Source organism: Pseudorca crassidens, chromosome 3 (assembly GCF_039906515.1).
Source record: "Pseudorca crassidens isolate mPseCra1 chromosome 3, mPseCra1.hap1, whole genome shotgun sequence".
Taxonomy (NCBI): Eukaryota; Metazoa; Chordata; class Mammalia; order Artiodactyla; family Delphinidae; genus Pseudorca; species Pseudorca crassidens.
Window position 1 is genome coordinate 37,872,167 of NC_090298.1, and position 16,383 is coordinate 37,888,549.

At 37.0% G+C, this 16,383-nt stretch overlaps 1 protein-coding gene across 1 annotated transcript in view; it reads right to left on the reverse strand.

The window, feature by feature from the left end:
* HCN1 (hyperpolarization activated cyclic nucleotide gated potassium channel 1) overlaps nucleotides 1–16,383 on the reverse strand; it is a 374,966-nt gene that overhangs the window by 98,556 nt on the left and 260,027 nt on the right. Inside the window, exon 4 of the mRNA XM_067730649.1 lies at nucleotides 14,543–14,761. Coding sequence (XP_067586750.1) covers nucleotides 14,543–14,761 — 219 coding nt within the window. The remainder of the gene's footprint in view (nucleotides 1–14,542; nucleotides 14,762–16,383) is intronic.

Genomic DNA, 16,383 nt, shown 5'->3' on the forward strand with positions numbered 1-16,383 from the left:
AAGAGGGTAGATCTCATGTTAAGTGTTATGACGATGGAATAAAAACTTTTAAGTCTGGCTCTTTTACTCAGCATAATGTCTTTGAGATTCACACATGTTATTGCATGAATCAATAGTCTATCTCTTTTTATTGCTGACTATTACTCCGTAAATTTAAAAAATCAAAAAGTAAAGTATTAAAAAAAGAAAAAAGAAAAACATTTTAAAAGGACATATATGGAAATATATATAGATATATTATCAAGTGAAAAAGAACTCAAACAAGTTGAGGTGTATGAATTCATTATTTTCTGCATATATTATGGACATCTAGGACATGCCAAGAAGACATTCTGGAAGAAATTAAGTTACATTGGGGGTGATATTATGAAGACATTAACGTTCTAAATTGCTGAGTCCTGGATTATTAAATATGTTTATAACACATGAATAGAAAAATATGGTTAAAATGGTCAACTTTATGTTATGTATGTTTTACCACACACACAAAAGGAAAAACTAAAGAGTGTAATATTTCATGGCTCTAATGCCTGGTAAGACACTTATGAGTTCCTTGTACATCGTGTGGCCTTGCAAGACCGGTACCTCCTTTTACATACTACAGATATATTAATATTATATTTTGGAGTCAGATGATCGTAAGGAAATCTTTTTGTTATTTACAACACGGGGCTTCCCTGGTGGCGCAGTGGTTGAGAGTCCGCCTGCCGATGCAGGGGACACGGGTATGTGCCCCGGTCTGGGAAGATCCCACATGCCACGGAGCGGCTGGGCCCGTGAGCCATGGCCGCTGAGCCTGCGCGTCCAGAGCCTGTGCTGCGCAACGGGAGAGGCCACAACAGTGAGAGGCCCACGTACCGCAAAACAAACAAACAAACAAAAAAACAACACAGGAAGATTTCTGGGACTAAGAGATTAAGACATCCTTTTGCTTGTTCAAATTGAAGTTAATTTCCTTACTCTTTGTAAAACTAGAAACGATTAAATGTTATTTCTTTTCTAGGGAAAATGGCACAGTCAAGATAAGTGTGCTGTGAGCACAGTAATTATTAGCAGTTATCTTCAGCTACACTGAATCATACAGTGTTTCCTTTAGGAAAGAATTGTTATGATGTTGCAAAGCTCTTTCCAAGGGAACAAAGTGAGATTCCTTACACAATTTCTTAAAATTAGTTTATGTAAGAATCTTAACAAGTGTAGGATTATTAAGATGCAAAAAATAAGATAGCTTATTAATAAGGTACATTCCTCATAAAACGATACCTTTGAAGATAATTTAATATTTTTTTCTGAAAAATCTTAAGAGAAAATTTTAGAACTCACAGGAATCTAATCTATAATGTAAGAATTTCAGATAAATTTCTACAGAAACAATAGATCATAGGGTGGGCTTTCTATCACTGTGGAAATGTCAGGGCCAACATTATCACTCAAAAATTCTAGTAATTTGTTACAGATTACTATGCCGTGATACCTTTTGTATGTCTAATGTCACTATGTCTTCTTTTAAATTATTGTAAAATTTTGGACTAATTTTCCTGGAAAAACAAACCATTATTATTTTAAAACATGAGTACATAATTTCAAAATCTACAACTAAGTTTCAAATTCCATGAGGAAATTAAAAAAAAAAAACTATTAATTTTCACTCATTTAAAATAATGGATTATTTCCAGCTAATGTCAAAATACTTAATATTTTAGCAACACTTTAATAGTAAAAAATAAAATAATAAAATACTAACTACAGTAATATTTCCATAGACTTAGCCAGAAAAAAAATCAGCTTATACAATATCTGAGAAACATGTACTAAGTTGCTAGCAAAACCCATGGAATTGACTTACTAATTTATATTCTAAAACAGTGAAATGTTCTGTGTCCTGAGATAAGTTTTGTAATCCATTTCTACCACCGTTTCTCCAACCATTAAAAAAGAAAAGTAACTTCTCTACAGGTTTGTTGGGAGATTCTAATGATAAATGCTTAACAGCCACAGCATGCACTGTTTCCCTTTTTAATCTCTATATAGCACTTAGGGTTTTTGTAAAGCTGCTTGTAACGCCAAGTACGTCTTCTTTTAGATAAACGCAAGGTTTGTGTATAAATTTTATTGACAAATGTAATAAGATATTAATAACCCTCATAGGCATCTGAATGTGTATATTACATCAAATTGGGCCAAAGAAAAACTTTGGAACATATGAAATCTGTGGGATACTATTTTATCGTCAATAAAAACCACAAAATCGATTTTCTAAAGTGTAAATTCACTGTTTATAAAGCTGACTGCACTGGCAAAATAATTTTTTTAAGTGAAAAGTTATTTATATCTTGATACAATGCCCACTTACACTCTAGTTCACCAAACACAAGGGCTCAACCAAGGAAGGATGTAATTAATCTGCTTATCAAATGTTTGACCTAAGCATCTCTGCTTTTTTCAAAAAAATTGTTTATATAAATGCTACAATCTTAGAATAGTAATTTCAGCTCACAGTATGGTCGTCTTTGGATGTTATGGTCTGTTTTTGGAGGCTGAAAGAAAAGCGCAAAGGCTGTCCTGCAAAGTGCTTCTGAAAATTTTATCCTCTTTAGTTACCTATGCACCCCTCCAAAGCACAGTGGATTGAAAAATAAGAATGATGTTTTGTCCATTTGCCACTCTGCTAGTTAGATGTGTGAATGTGAAATGTAATTTAACCTCTCTGGATCTCAACCTTATCTCTAAAATGTGAACTGATTGAGAGTAAAATCATAATAAAGATATCTAAATAGGAAAATCTTCCTTCTTTCCAGTTAAAACCAAAGAACTCTACTAAACAGCTTTTAAGCTAAGAAAATGTTTATGTTAATGTTGTCTAGATAGTATTAACGATCTGGATGATAATCTAGTGATTTTAAAATGCAGATATGTCCTGTTGATCAGAAATAAATAGACTGCCAGATATTTCTCCAGGAAAGATGGGTATATTCAGGATCAGCAGAGAATTGCAATTTGGGGTCTGCAACCAGGGCGAGCCACGTGCAAGCCCCTGCACAGCAAGGGGAGGAGAAGGCTTTTATAGAGGGGAAGAGGAAGTCGTGAGGGCTAAACAAAAAGTCCATGCTTTTCATGGCTGAGACCTTCCCAGGAAAGAAGAGTAGTCTTTCTTCTTCCTGTTGGACTCTGTTACTGCTGTGGGGTGTCAGAGGTACCACCTCTGGTCTCCCAACTCTATTTAATTAAGGTTTCGGTTTATCAATTTTTTAAAACTCCTTATAGATATGTTGTAACACTGATGAGCCTCATTGCACACTCATTCTCAGAATACTATTTTCTTTGTTATGATTCTTTAGAATTGTGTAGATTCAGCTTCCAGCTATTAATATCTAAATCCGAGATGAAAAGGGCATGTTAATTTATAATATGTTTATAAAATATGGTGATATAGCATCTTTATGCTAGATTTTTCATATTGCTAATAGAAGGGATTATCACTGTGACTGCATAAATACTTTATTAATGTTTTAAAGTTTGGAATCTAGTCATCTGACTCATTTCTAAAAAGAAGAGAGAATTGATTTGTAAATCTAATTTCTTAAATTTTGTGATTTCTCCAACATACAACTTCCTGGAGCTTGTATGACTAGAACGCTAAAATATTATTGCCAAGAAGATGGGAAGAATGAGTCATTCAATCAGGGAACAATGTTCCAATAAAGAAAACTTCCAGACAATTCAGGCTTTTACCCCTTTACCCTTTAAAAACATTTAAACATATTTCAGAATAATCATTCTTCATATCAAATTGTAAATTTGATAATTTGTAAATTATCAAAAATTTTGTAAATTTTCCTGACATTTTAAGTAATGTTTGCCGCCTTTAAAAAAGTGTCTTCAGTGTTTTTCTGTTTGTTTGTTTGTAGAATTTCTGATTTGGGTTTTTTTAAAATATATTTATTTATTTTTGGCTGTGTTGGGTCTTTGTTGCTGTGCGCGGGCTTTCTCTAGTTGCATCGAGCGGGGGCTACTCTTCGTTGTGGTGCGCGGGTTTCTCATTGCAGTGGCTTCTCTTGCTGCGGAGCATGGGCTCTAGGCATGCAGGCTCAGTAGTTGTGGCTCACAGGCTCTAGAGCACAGGCTCAGTAGTTGTGGCACACGGGCTTAGTTGCTCTGCGGCATGTGGGATCTTCCTGGGTCAGGGCTCGAACCCATGTCCCCTGCACTGGCAGGCGGATTCTTAACCACTGCACCACTAGGGAAGTCCCTCGTTTGTTTTTAAGTACTAAAGATTTTGGCTGAAAAATCTGGAGGAATTAAATGGCAAATACAATTAAAAATAAAAAGTAAGGTTGGGCAAACTGGAAAACAAAATTCCACAATTACCTTCTTCCCCTTGTGTCCCATGTGGCTGTCTGAGGATGTTCATGGCTGTTGGGAGCAGCATAAACTGTGCCTTATTTTCTGGGCACTGCCATTGCGTGATTTGGAACTTCCTCACCTCTAATAGCACCTGTGACCCCAAATTCTCATGTCTGTAGGACCAGCTGAGCTTTACAATCTGCCTGCCAGATGCCAGCCAAACAGAGGGAACTCTCTTTGTAATACACATTTTATAAATTGATCAAAATTTGGTGGAGCCCAGATGCGGGATGGGAGTCCTCCAGCCAGAGCCTGATCTAAACCAGTTGAAAGCTACCCTCACAGAGAGGCAAGGTGCGGTCTTACACTGCATTGTGCCACAGGGCTGGCTTAGTTGCTGAACATGGTTTGTATCATTTTCCTGTTCCTGCTCTTGCTTATAGATTCTTTCCCCCATTCCTCTCTATGCACCTACCTTTAGCAGCTCTGCATCTACTTCTAAGATGTTGCTTTTCCACTAAATTCAGGTGTGGAGCTTAATACAGGAATCCATGATTACTAGCAACTTGAGCTCCAAGTAAGTGAGATAGTTCTGTTAATAACTGAAAAAAAATTTGGTGCTCTAATGATCAGCCCACTACCAGGAAATAAAAGAAGAAATCATAACATTAAAATGAAACTCAGTACTTTATGTTCTCGTTGGGGAAAAAGTTGAAATAATCTATTTTCATCATTTATTAGACATCTTGGACTACAATACTAAAGTTGAAGATCACTTTTCATTAAATATACTAATGCTAGGTATTTCAATAGTGGCTTTTCCCCAACTGCTTGAATAACTTTCAAAATTTTAGTTCATTGATTTTAAAAATAACTTGGTGAAAGTAGGTGAAAGTAGGAGGACAGCAAGAAATCTTTTAAAATGAGTATACTATTCTAAGATAATTTCACTTGGCAAAGCTTAAGTAGCGAATGTGGAATATAATCATCTATCTTATACTATCATCTGAATTACATTATGTCAAATTATGATAATGGTCATTATGATAATGGTCATTATCCTATCATTATATATTCAATTGATAAAAGAAGGTACACTTTAATTAAATTTGTGTTATTGTTATTTTGTTATTGTTACCAATAGGATAATAATAAACACAATAATCATATTGTATTTTGTTATTGTTAAATATTGCATTTAAGTAAAATATTGTTTAAGTAAAATATTGCTATAGTCCAAAAAAAGTTGAAAATATTTTGCATCACAGAGGTTTATACTTGCTTCATTTGTATATCAAAGTTCTAAATTTGTATTTCAAGTTCAGACTATCAATATACTCAGTTCTAAATTCATGAGTTCTTATTTCATTTCATATAATCTTCAGAAAAAAAAATCCTACTTCAGATAGTGAATAGTGAATGCTATTTTATGACACATCTGGTGTAATTCTGTTTTATATGAATTGTTTTTCATTGAAAATGACAGAAAAAAATCCACAGTGGTGATTCAGTATGATCAGATCACAACTGAAAAGCAAGGGAAGATAAAATTATTGGTACCTAAGATTTTGATATAATAGATTTTTTTAACAGTAATATCTTTTTTAATAAAGAATATACATCTCACTAATGTTTTATTTAAGGACACTTCATTACCCCTGGTAGATAAGACACAGTGCATTAGAAGCATTCTAGATAACCCATTTCAATTTTACTAACAGATGGCTTAATGGAAGACATAAATCCTTTCTTCCATTTTATTCTATCATCTCTTGTTCCATATATCTCCCCATTCTCTATCATCTTTCTTCTTGCAGAGTCAGGATATATTCAAAATCTCAATGGCTCTCCATTACTTACCAAACCGGTACAAATGGCTTTAGGTCTTGTATCTACTATTGTTTTTCAGTATGCTATAACCCATCCAAAATGTATGCTTCCTAGAAAATCCCAAGCATTTTCCTGACTCATTTTCACTCTAGTATCTGTGGCAGAGGCCACCAGTTTTACACCAAATCCATTGTCTGTCTCTTCTATATTGTATAGAGTTGCTAGTTAGTTGGTCACAAAGTTGCCCAGCTAGACTAAATTTCTCAGCCTCCTTGAGTATCAACAGGTATAGGTAAGTTCTCATCAACGGAATGTGAGTAGAAGTGATGTGTATCTCTCTCCTTCCTCTTGTCATGAGCTAGAAGGCAGACATGTCTGAAGCATAGCTTCAAACGTGCAGACAAGAACAATACCCTAGGGAAGTGGTTCTCAAAAGGTGGTCTCTGGACCAGTAGCAGCACCTGAGATATTGTTGGAAGTAAAAATTCTCAGGCCCTACCGTAGGCCTAATGAATCAGAAACTCTGGAAGTGGGGTCCACAAATCTGCTTCAACAGGCTCTCCAGGTAATGATAATTCATATAAAATGTTAGAAAATATGGTTCCAGGTGATAATAGAGGAACAACTTGGAAGAATCTGTTCTGAAAATGACCACCTGGAGCAGTGTCATCCCACTGACCTGGCCTCTCATCACGCAGAGTTTATTAGCAAAATTATGCAGTTCTTTAGGGCACTGACTTGTTGGATCTTCTTCTTATAGCAACTCAGCATTTGCCCTGAGTACTATTTATTCAATGTGGAATGGCCTGCTTCATATTTCCACCCAATTTAATATTTCCACCAATCCTAGCGCTGGCCCCTTTACGTAATGACAAAGAGTCCTAGGCTATCTTTGCTATACTTTAATCTATTAGGCACACTGTTGACTGAACAGTCTTTTAAAAAAATCTAATCTAATTGTACCACTCTTCGGCTTCAAATTCTTACTAGACTCTCATAGCATTTAGGCTAAAATACAACATGGCTAAGTAGGCCTGTGAGGTGCCGTCCACCCTGACCCATGTCAGTCTCTCCAGTCTCATCCAGAGCCATTTCGCTTATCTCTGTGCTCTGGTCACACTTTCCTTTTGTCTGTTCCTGAATCACGGCAAGATTTTTCACACTCAGTGCTTTTTCCCATGCTGTTTACTTCACTATCTTACCTCTATTCATTCTTCAGGTCTCTTCCTAAATATCAATTTTTCTTCTCTCCCACTCCCACCACATCCCATATGAATCAAGTCAGAGACTAAAAATCTCTTAGGAGACCTTCACATTTCCCTTCTTAGCACTTTAAAATTTTTATAATTTATTGCTTTCTGTGAACCTTGTTACTGTGTCATGCCCCTCCCTCACCCCTACTGTACTACAGGAATCATCATGAGAGAAGGTACCATATCTGTTTGCTCACTTTGTATGCATAGCATCCTGTACCAGCCCTGACACCTAGTAAGCATTCAATAAATACACATCAAATGGATAAAAAGTGGATTACTTGAGACTCAACTCACATGACATCTTAACCCCAAAGACTATTCGGATCCTACTTCTTTATAAAAGACTGTTGTTTCCAGCAGTTTTATTGATCAGAGTGTCCCTATCTAATTAAAAGGCTGGCATTCTTGTTCTGTTAATATATTTGTGCTAATGATTCTATCAGTAAGCATTTATGAAGTGATCTATTTGCTTTTGGACCCTTACCATCTAGGTTAGGAGTACACCATATTTCATGCACGACTGTGATTTACTTTCTTAAAAGACAATTTCAATGACTACCTTCCATTGCTAAAATTTTGCAAGGGTTATCCTTTTCGCAACGCACAGTCTCATCCTTCCAGCACTGAAAGCTATTCTTAGGTGGACCATAACCTAAACTAATTTCACACTTTGCCCAGCAAGGTAGTTTTCACTTCACTCAAACTAGACAATTCAATATTCCCCACACATGGCCACCTCTGGGCCTTTGCACATTTTGTTCCTGTCAGCCAAGAATCTTCTCACAATTAGGGCTCTTTTCTGGGGCATTTCTCCAGTGGTGATCATCTCTGCCTGTTGATTTCCTCTACATTCTTCAAGGCCCATTTCCAATGGATCCCAGTGATCTAACTAAACAAATCCAAGTACATGAAGTGATTCTTGTCCATTGCGGGTTTTTGTCAGATTAGTGGATCCCTGGTGACAAGCTTTTGCCCTGTAAAAGTGCTTAATAGTGTATTTATGTCTTATGACATATAAGGGACACAAATACAATACAGCAAAACACTTGAAAAAGAACTTCAAGAAGAACATGCAAATGAAAATTCAAACATTTCTCAAAAATTATATCCATACATCAACCAATAAAAGAAAATAGTAGAAAATACAGCTCTACTTTAGAGCCATTAGAAACAGGTATCAGATGTGCTGTCAATGATAAATGTAAACTGCAAGGAACTAAAGAAGGATTGGTGAGGACAAATCTTTAGCAACTCATACAGTCCTGAAACCATGAATACCCACAACAAAGACGCAGGAAATTTCAGCATATACCACTGAGTTTTGGTACGGAAAGTATTACCGAGTGAAAGGGATACCACTGGGATATATTAAAATACAAAGATTGAAAATCATTAGTAAAAGAGATTTACAATAGGCAAAATTCTGTTTTTCTCCTTGGTTAAATTAACAGCCTCAAGCTCTCTATCTTTACTTGTACCTATCTCTATAACAGTACTCAGTTAATGTACTAACACTTTTCCCAGCTGATCACATAAAGTATTATTCTGCCAGGAGCCCAATTTGTTAGCAGCTCAAGTGGCCACATGAAGCTAACCCAAGGGTTATGGCACTGCTATTTTTCTATGGGAAAATCTCGCAGATATTCCCAGTCTGAGGGTTGCCCCGGCCTGAGAATGTTTGGCAGTACTACCAGTTTAACATACCAGAGTATATAAAGTTCAGCTCCTGGGAAGCAAAAGTATATAGTATAGCTGAATTGGAAATCTTTCCAACTAATTAAGGAACCATGTGGGAGTTTTGCTCATGGCATTCTCATTTGTAAAGGAAGGAAGAAGGCATTTACTAGTAATGAAGAAAACCCATGAAACATTTTGCTGAATGTATATTGATATTAGAGCTACCTCTTCCCACTAAGAATGCGCTCAGTGGGCTTCCCTGGTGGCGCAGTGGTTGAGAGTCTGCCGCGGTCCGGGAAGATCCCACATGCCGTGGAGCGGCTGGGCCCGTGAGCCATGGCCGCTGAGCCTGCGCGTCCGGAGCCTGTGCTCCGCAACGGGAGAGGCCACAACGGTGAGAGGCCCGCGTACCACCAAAAAAAAAAAAAATACATGGGGGTTTGGCATAGAGGGAAGAGACAAAATGTTCAGTGCTCAGGGCACACAAACTTATAGCAAAAAACCTTTTCAATTCATTGTTTCAATCAACATTTCCAAACTCAGTTGACCAGGAAACAATTATATACGTAATTCAACAATAAACCATATATAAACATGTGTAGTATATATGTATACATATGTGTATGTTTATGATTTATTTCCATTATCTGTGGAAGAGGCTTTGAGAAGAGCTGAGATTTAAAAAAAGGTCTAAAACCTGCTAGACTAGGACTTACTCTTCCTTCCTCACGTTCACTGAACTGCTCATCTGCGATATCAGAATATCTGATAGATATTCTGAGGCTCCTCTCTCCTACATGGATTTACAATTGTAAACGATGATCCAAGGATCAAGACTTCTGCAGGTCTACAGAGGTCAGAGAGTAGAGTGAGAATCTTCCTGACGATAGGGAACCGATTTCTTTGAGGAGAATGATTGCTCTTCTCTGAGTCCCTTTCCCAGCCTGCTTTGGGACAGGGGAGGCTATCTTCTAACACTTGACCTGTTGGGGGAGCTTCAAGAAAATCACTTGGGGATTTTTGAAGTAAGTTCACTAGTTGAGAGACGTGAGTCTGGGGTCTGATCTCCTCCAAAAACATGTAAATAGCCTGTGGACACTGGGGCCTGACTCCTGCCAAGGAACTGAAGAAGGCTAGACACAGGCTCCTCATTGCTTTGGTGGAGGAGGCAGCAGTGCTGAGAGATGGGCTAAGAGAGGGATGCATGAGGGCTTCTCTGTGGACCAGACCTGAGTGATATAGGAGGGCCAGCATTACATCTTCGGTCCCGTCCAAGAGTGCCCACTGGCAGAGCAAGGAGCCCTCAGCAGAAAGAGGCTGCAGATGACTGCCAAATTCTCAGGACCTCTTCTAGGGAAGTGCAGGGACTCAGTGGGGCTCACCTAAAATGCCCAAAGGATCTCTCAAAGAAAGTGCCAGTTTTACTTATCTGCCAGACCCACCCAGGGACACTAGTTTAACAGCTCTAGCAGGTACATCCAAACTGCCTCTTCCCTTCCCTTTCCTCCTCACTGCTATCTTCCACCTTGATGAGAAGACATAACAGCAGCTCCTAGTAGGCTTATAATAGAAGAGAGAAGTGAGCCTACAGGGCAAGCCCAGCTTTCTCACTCCTGGCTCTTCCGGTCCCACAAAGTCCTGGATGGGGATGCGGAAAGATTTAATTTGCCCAGGAAAGATGAACCTCACTAAATAAAAACAGTTAACTGGAGATAAAAATAACAATAAAATAACAAACCACTGTGTTTGGATATTTCAAAGTCGAGCTTGTTCAGTAACCAGTAACAGAAACTATGCAAACTGCTGGTAATCCAGAGCAGAGCATCAGGGGAGGCACGTTTTAAATACTATGCATTTTACACCATAAAGTCTATACCTAAGAGAAGGGGGAAACAGAGCTGTCTGAAATGTAAAAGAATACAAAATATGATAGCTCATGAAATGAGCAGCATACTATGTGCTTCAAGTCCAAGTTTAACCTGCAATGTGACAATATAAAGATCATCACACATTGTTTTGGTCAAGAGAGAAAGTAATAACAATGAGGATGATCGACAGTATAACCCTGTCAGATTATCAGCATTGGTATATTGTGTAGATTAGGATCTCATAATCAGAGGACCTTATTCTACTGCTCGGGATGATAGAACTACTTAAACTTGGGGGATCCAGATTGAAGAGATGTTCCCTGGGAAGGAAGAATTAAATGACTCTGAGATTCTAAACTAAAATAGTGGACTAGGTGACTTGTAGCAGACTAGACTTAAAAATATGTTCACCTGAGACAAAGAATATGGTAAGTGATGGAGAGGAATGAATTCTGGAGCCAGATTAGGTGGTTGAAGACCAACACATTCTGAAAGACTACTATAATAGCTATTGGTTACAGCTCACTTCTTTTGCATCAAAAATATGTTACTGGATACATGGCAGTGAAAGTAGTATCACTATTAATTTTGCAGACACCCAGGGCAGATGGTTCCAATACCTAAAGACAAATACTAACTACAAAAATAATTAATCAGTTCCTCAAAAAGTTAAACCTAGAATTATTATATGACTCAGCAATTCCACTCCTAGGTATACACCTAAAGGAATGAAAATAGGTACTCAAATAAATACTTGTACACGAATGTTAACAGCAGCACTATTCACAGTAGCCAAAGGTAGAAACAACTCAAAATCCATCAACTCATAAATGGATAAACAAAACATTAACTAACTAATTAATGGAACATTAATCAGCCATAAAAAGGAATGAAGCACTGATACATGATACAAACTGGATGAGCCGCAAAAATATTTTAAAAGGTCACATATTATATGATTGTATTTATATGAGGTATATAGAATAGGGAAATCAATAGAAAGAAAGCAGACTAGTAGTTGCCTTGGGATGGGGGAGGGGAAAATGGGGAGTGACTGCTTAATGCTTAAAGGATGAAAGTGTCTTACAACTAGATAGTGGTGCTGGTTGCACAACATTATGAATGGACTGAACGCCATTGAACTGTACACTTTAAAACAGTTACTGGTGAATTCTGTGTTATGAGTAGTTTATCTAAAAAAAACCCAAAGTGGCCAAATCACAAAGGAAGCTGCAAGCCAATCATACATTATGCAGAACAATTCTATAAGACTGAATTGAAAATAAGACATTTATTGTTCATGAAAGTATACATTTAAAAAAGTAACACAATGTCTTTAAGACCTAAATTATGCTGAGTAGAAAATGGGAACGGTATTCTAGAACCAAACTTCTTGACAGATCTTGGTTTGAAGACCAAAAAAAATTATATTTCTTTAATCAGCTATTCCTGACTAAATTGCTTCAAATGTCAGAAAGTAACAAAAAGTTACCCCAGTATCCTTGCCCTCTATTAAGCACTTGTAAGATCAAGAATTTGATGACTTGAATTATGAAGAACATCATAACATATTTGCATGTAAATGTTTATGACTACATAGTTGAATAGATTGGGTTGCCAAGTTAAACATGGCTTATAGAGCAGGTCTAAGAACATAAAAATGGTGAATTGACTTAATAGGCAATACAATGCTAATAAACACAATTCTAGAAATTAAAGATGTGTTTATTTTATTTTATTTTTTATTTTTTTAGCGTTACGTGGGCCTCTCACTGTTGCGGCCTCTCCCGTTGCGGAGCACAGGCTCTGGACGCGCAGGCTCAGCGGCCATGGCTCACAGGCCCAGCCGCTCTGCGGCATGTGGGATCTTCCCGGACCGGGGCTCGAACCCATGTCCCCTGCATCGGCAGGCGGACTCTCAACCACTGCACTACCAGGGAAGCCCAAGATTTGTTTATTTTTAAGAAAATATGTAGCAATGATGTAGGTAAAAAGGAAGTGGGAAAGAGCATTTTTATGAAAAGCAATATCCACTGAAAGGGAAAAAGAAATAGTGTAACAGAAACATATATGTAGTCTTATCTCAAATCCCCATAAATTTAGCCCAAATTCTATTGAGCATATAATTTTTACTAAAAATCACCATTGTATGAAGTTTCTTTCCCCTTACTATGTGCTTTGTTCTTTGCAGTTTAATTGGAGGCTTTATTTTAAAATGAACCTTGAAGCTATTTTGGTGGTTCATCTTTTCATTACTTCAGTAATAAAACATCAGCTTGCTCACTGTAATAGTTGGTGGCAGCGTAATTAAATTCAAGGGAAATAAAGTATCTAGGTTCCCTTTTTTCCTATTGTGTGACTAAAGTGTTGAAAACTTCTGTAAATAAAGCCACAAATGAAAGATCTTTGGCTGTTTTGTGAGTAATTATGAGTCTAAGCTGTTATCACTCACCAAGAGACGTATTCTAGAACTATTTTAACCATTACTTTCAGATATGTTCTTTGGCAAGGTGCATATTATATATTCTGTCATATTCAACAGAGCTACCACATTAGAAAGTCTTCCTTCAGTTATGAAACATTCTTATTGGGCTTCCTTGGTGGCGCAGTGGTTGAGAGTCCGTTTGCTGATGCAGGGGACATAGGTTCGTGCCCCGGTCCGGAAGGATCCCACATGCCACGGAGCGGCTGGGCCTGTGAGCCACGGCCGCTGAGCCTGCGCTTCCGGAGCCTGGGCTCCTCAACGGGAGAGGCCACAACAGTGAGAGGTCCGCGTACCGCAAAAAAAAAAAACCAAACCAAAACAAAACAAAACAAAAAAAAACCCCACATTCTTATCTGTCAGAAAGTTACTGATATTTGGTGAAGAATATAAGTATGGCTGATTATCCAGGGTCTAGTCCCAACCAAAGTAATTCAGCATATTAAAAAAATCCGATGAATAAATCAGTGAACGAATTTACTTTTTGTCTCTCTTCTGAGAAAAGTTTAGAGCACCAATCATTTAAATTAACATATTGTGCATGTGAATGTATGATAGCAGCTGTTAATATGCATTTTAAAGAGGGTGTGTGGTGACTTATCTAGCTACAAGGGCAACATATGTTCAGCTATGCATATGGACTTAATATAAATTATGATTGTAACATGCAGAGAGGCACAGAGAGACGTGCAATGGCTGCCTGTCTGCATTTAATCAGCTAACAACATATTTTTCTAACTGTATAAGAAAAGTCTTTATATTATCTTAACTGTTGAAAAATTATAGAACATGAACAATGATAATACCTTAAATTAGTTTCATACATTTTGAAACAGGTAACTATTTTTTTCTGTGAATGAAAATTCAGATTTTTTTAAAAAATATGTATTATTTAAGAGAGAAATTGTAAACAAAAGCTACGAGGACCACCTTGAAGACACTTCAAAATATGGAAACAGATTGTGTTTTCCCCCTTTAAACATTTTATCTCATTGTAGTTTTGATAGAGGGCATAGTTTAGTTATCTGAACACAATTAAGTTTACAAACTAGCTGACTGAACGTATTAGAGATAAAACAAATTACCTTCTCTTGATATTGCCGCCTTGAAGAATCCAAAGACTGGATTAGAGCTGTGGCGTGGCCAACAAACATGGCGTAGCAGGTAGCTCCCACGATCATGCTCAGCATGGTGATCCAGAGGTCAGACATGCTCACTGGGGCCTGGGCTCCGTACCCTATGCACAGCATGTGACTCATCGCTTTGAAGAGTGCGTATGAATACTGCTTTCCCCAAGAGTCATTCTGCAACAGAAAAGAGGAAGTAGACTGAACCATTAGGATAGCAGAAGAAAAACCATGAGAAAGTATGACCCGTACACAGAAGCATTACAACATTCTTGTAATGGAGCATTTACACAGGTACTTCTCCCCAGTAGCTAATCACATGACGATGTTTTTCAACGCTTACCCAGAAAAATGAAATAGAAATAGTCTACTGTTATAAAACACAATCCTAGTCAGTTTTTGATGTGTTATTTTAAAAACTAAACATTCCTTTTGGGATAATGAATGAACGCTGATTAGCTCATTTTAAAGTTTCCAGGAAATCTGGTCATTCTCTAGCAATATATTTGCAAGCTGAGAAATGCTGCAGATAGATGTGAAGCAGATAGGCCTAAGTATAGGAATTTTTATCAAAACCATGATGTCAGATTTTGAAAGTCCAAATGGTAGACTTGTGTAGTCCCTAGTCCTATATGTCTTAAATGAAAAATAAACATAATTTGGAAATAAAGATCTGATAAATGAAAAGACTTCCTTGAAGCCTTCTCTGAGTAATGTGAGTAATGTTTATTGAAATTCAAATGTCAGGGTTGTTGATGGATGAATCTTGTTGGCTTTCTATAAAATAATAAAATAAAATAGAATAACATAAGCAAAATAATATCTTGGCAGACACTGAAAAAAAAACCTGACTTCAGAGATTAGTTATTAGATGCAATTTCTGATGTCATTTCAAAACTTTATTCTAAGCTCAATTCTACAAAAATAAGCTGTTCAATATGTTTTATATAGTGTCTGATAAAATTTAAAGGACTTTTTTGATCAATTTGTCTCAAACTCCCTAGTCCAGGATGTACATAATTTATGAGACTCAGTGCAAAATAAAAATCTGAAGCGCTTTAGTGCAAAATGTAGGGAAAAAGGATACTGTTAAAGATAATAATATATAAAGACTTTTCCTTAAAACATTTTATTACTTATAAAACTTAGGAAAATAGTGCTAGTTGAGTAACAACACAAATTTACACATTTCAAAAAGTGAAATATTGCTGTCATAATTATATAAAATACAAGTAATACTATACTACTGTGATATCTTGATTGATCATACAATTTTTCTGGCGTAATTTTCTGACAAATTCATTCCTTAGGTCATCAAAACTCATACAATTAATAATTTCATCTTCAATGATAAAATTGAAAATGACATGTTGCTTTTGGCTAATGCAAGATCACAAATAATTTCTGATACATTTTTAATTTTGAGGAAGATCTTTCTGTTGATGCAACTGTTACTGGAACTATTAAGAGTATTTTATAGCCTGGGACATTAGGATAAATTTTTGATAAATTATTATTATTATTATTATTATTTTGCGGTATGCGGGCCTCTCACTGTTGTGGCCTCTCCCGTTGCGGAGCACAGGCTCCGGACGCGCAGGCTCAGCGGTCCTGTCTCACGGGCCCAGCCGCTCCGCGGCATGTGGGATCTTCCCAGACCGGGGCACGAACCCGTGTCCCCTGCATCAGCAGGCGGACTCTCAACCACTGCACCACCAGGGAAGCTCCGATAAATTATTTTAATGTATACATTTTAGTACATTTGGAGCTGATAATTCTCATGGAATAATTTTTAATTA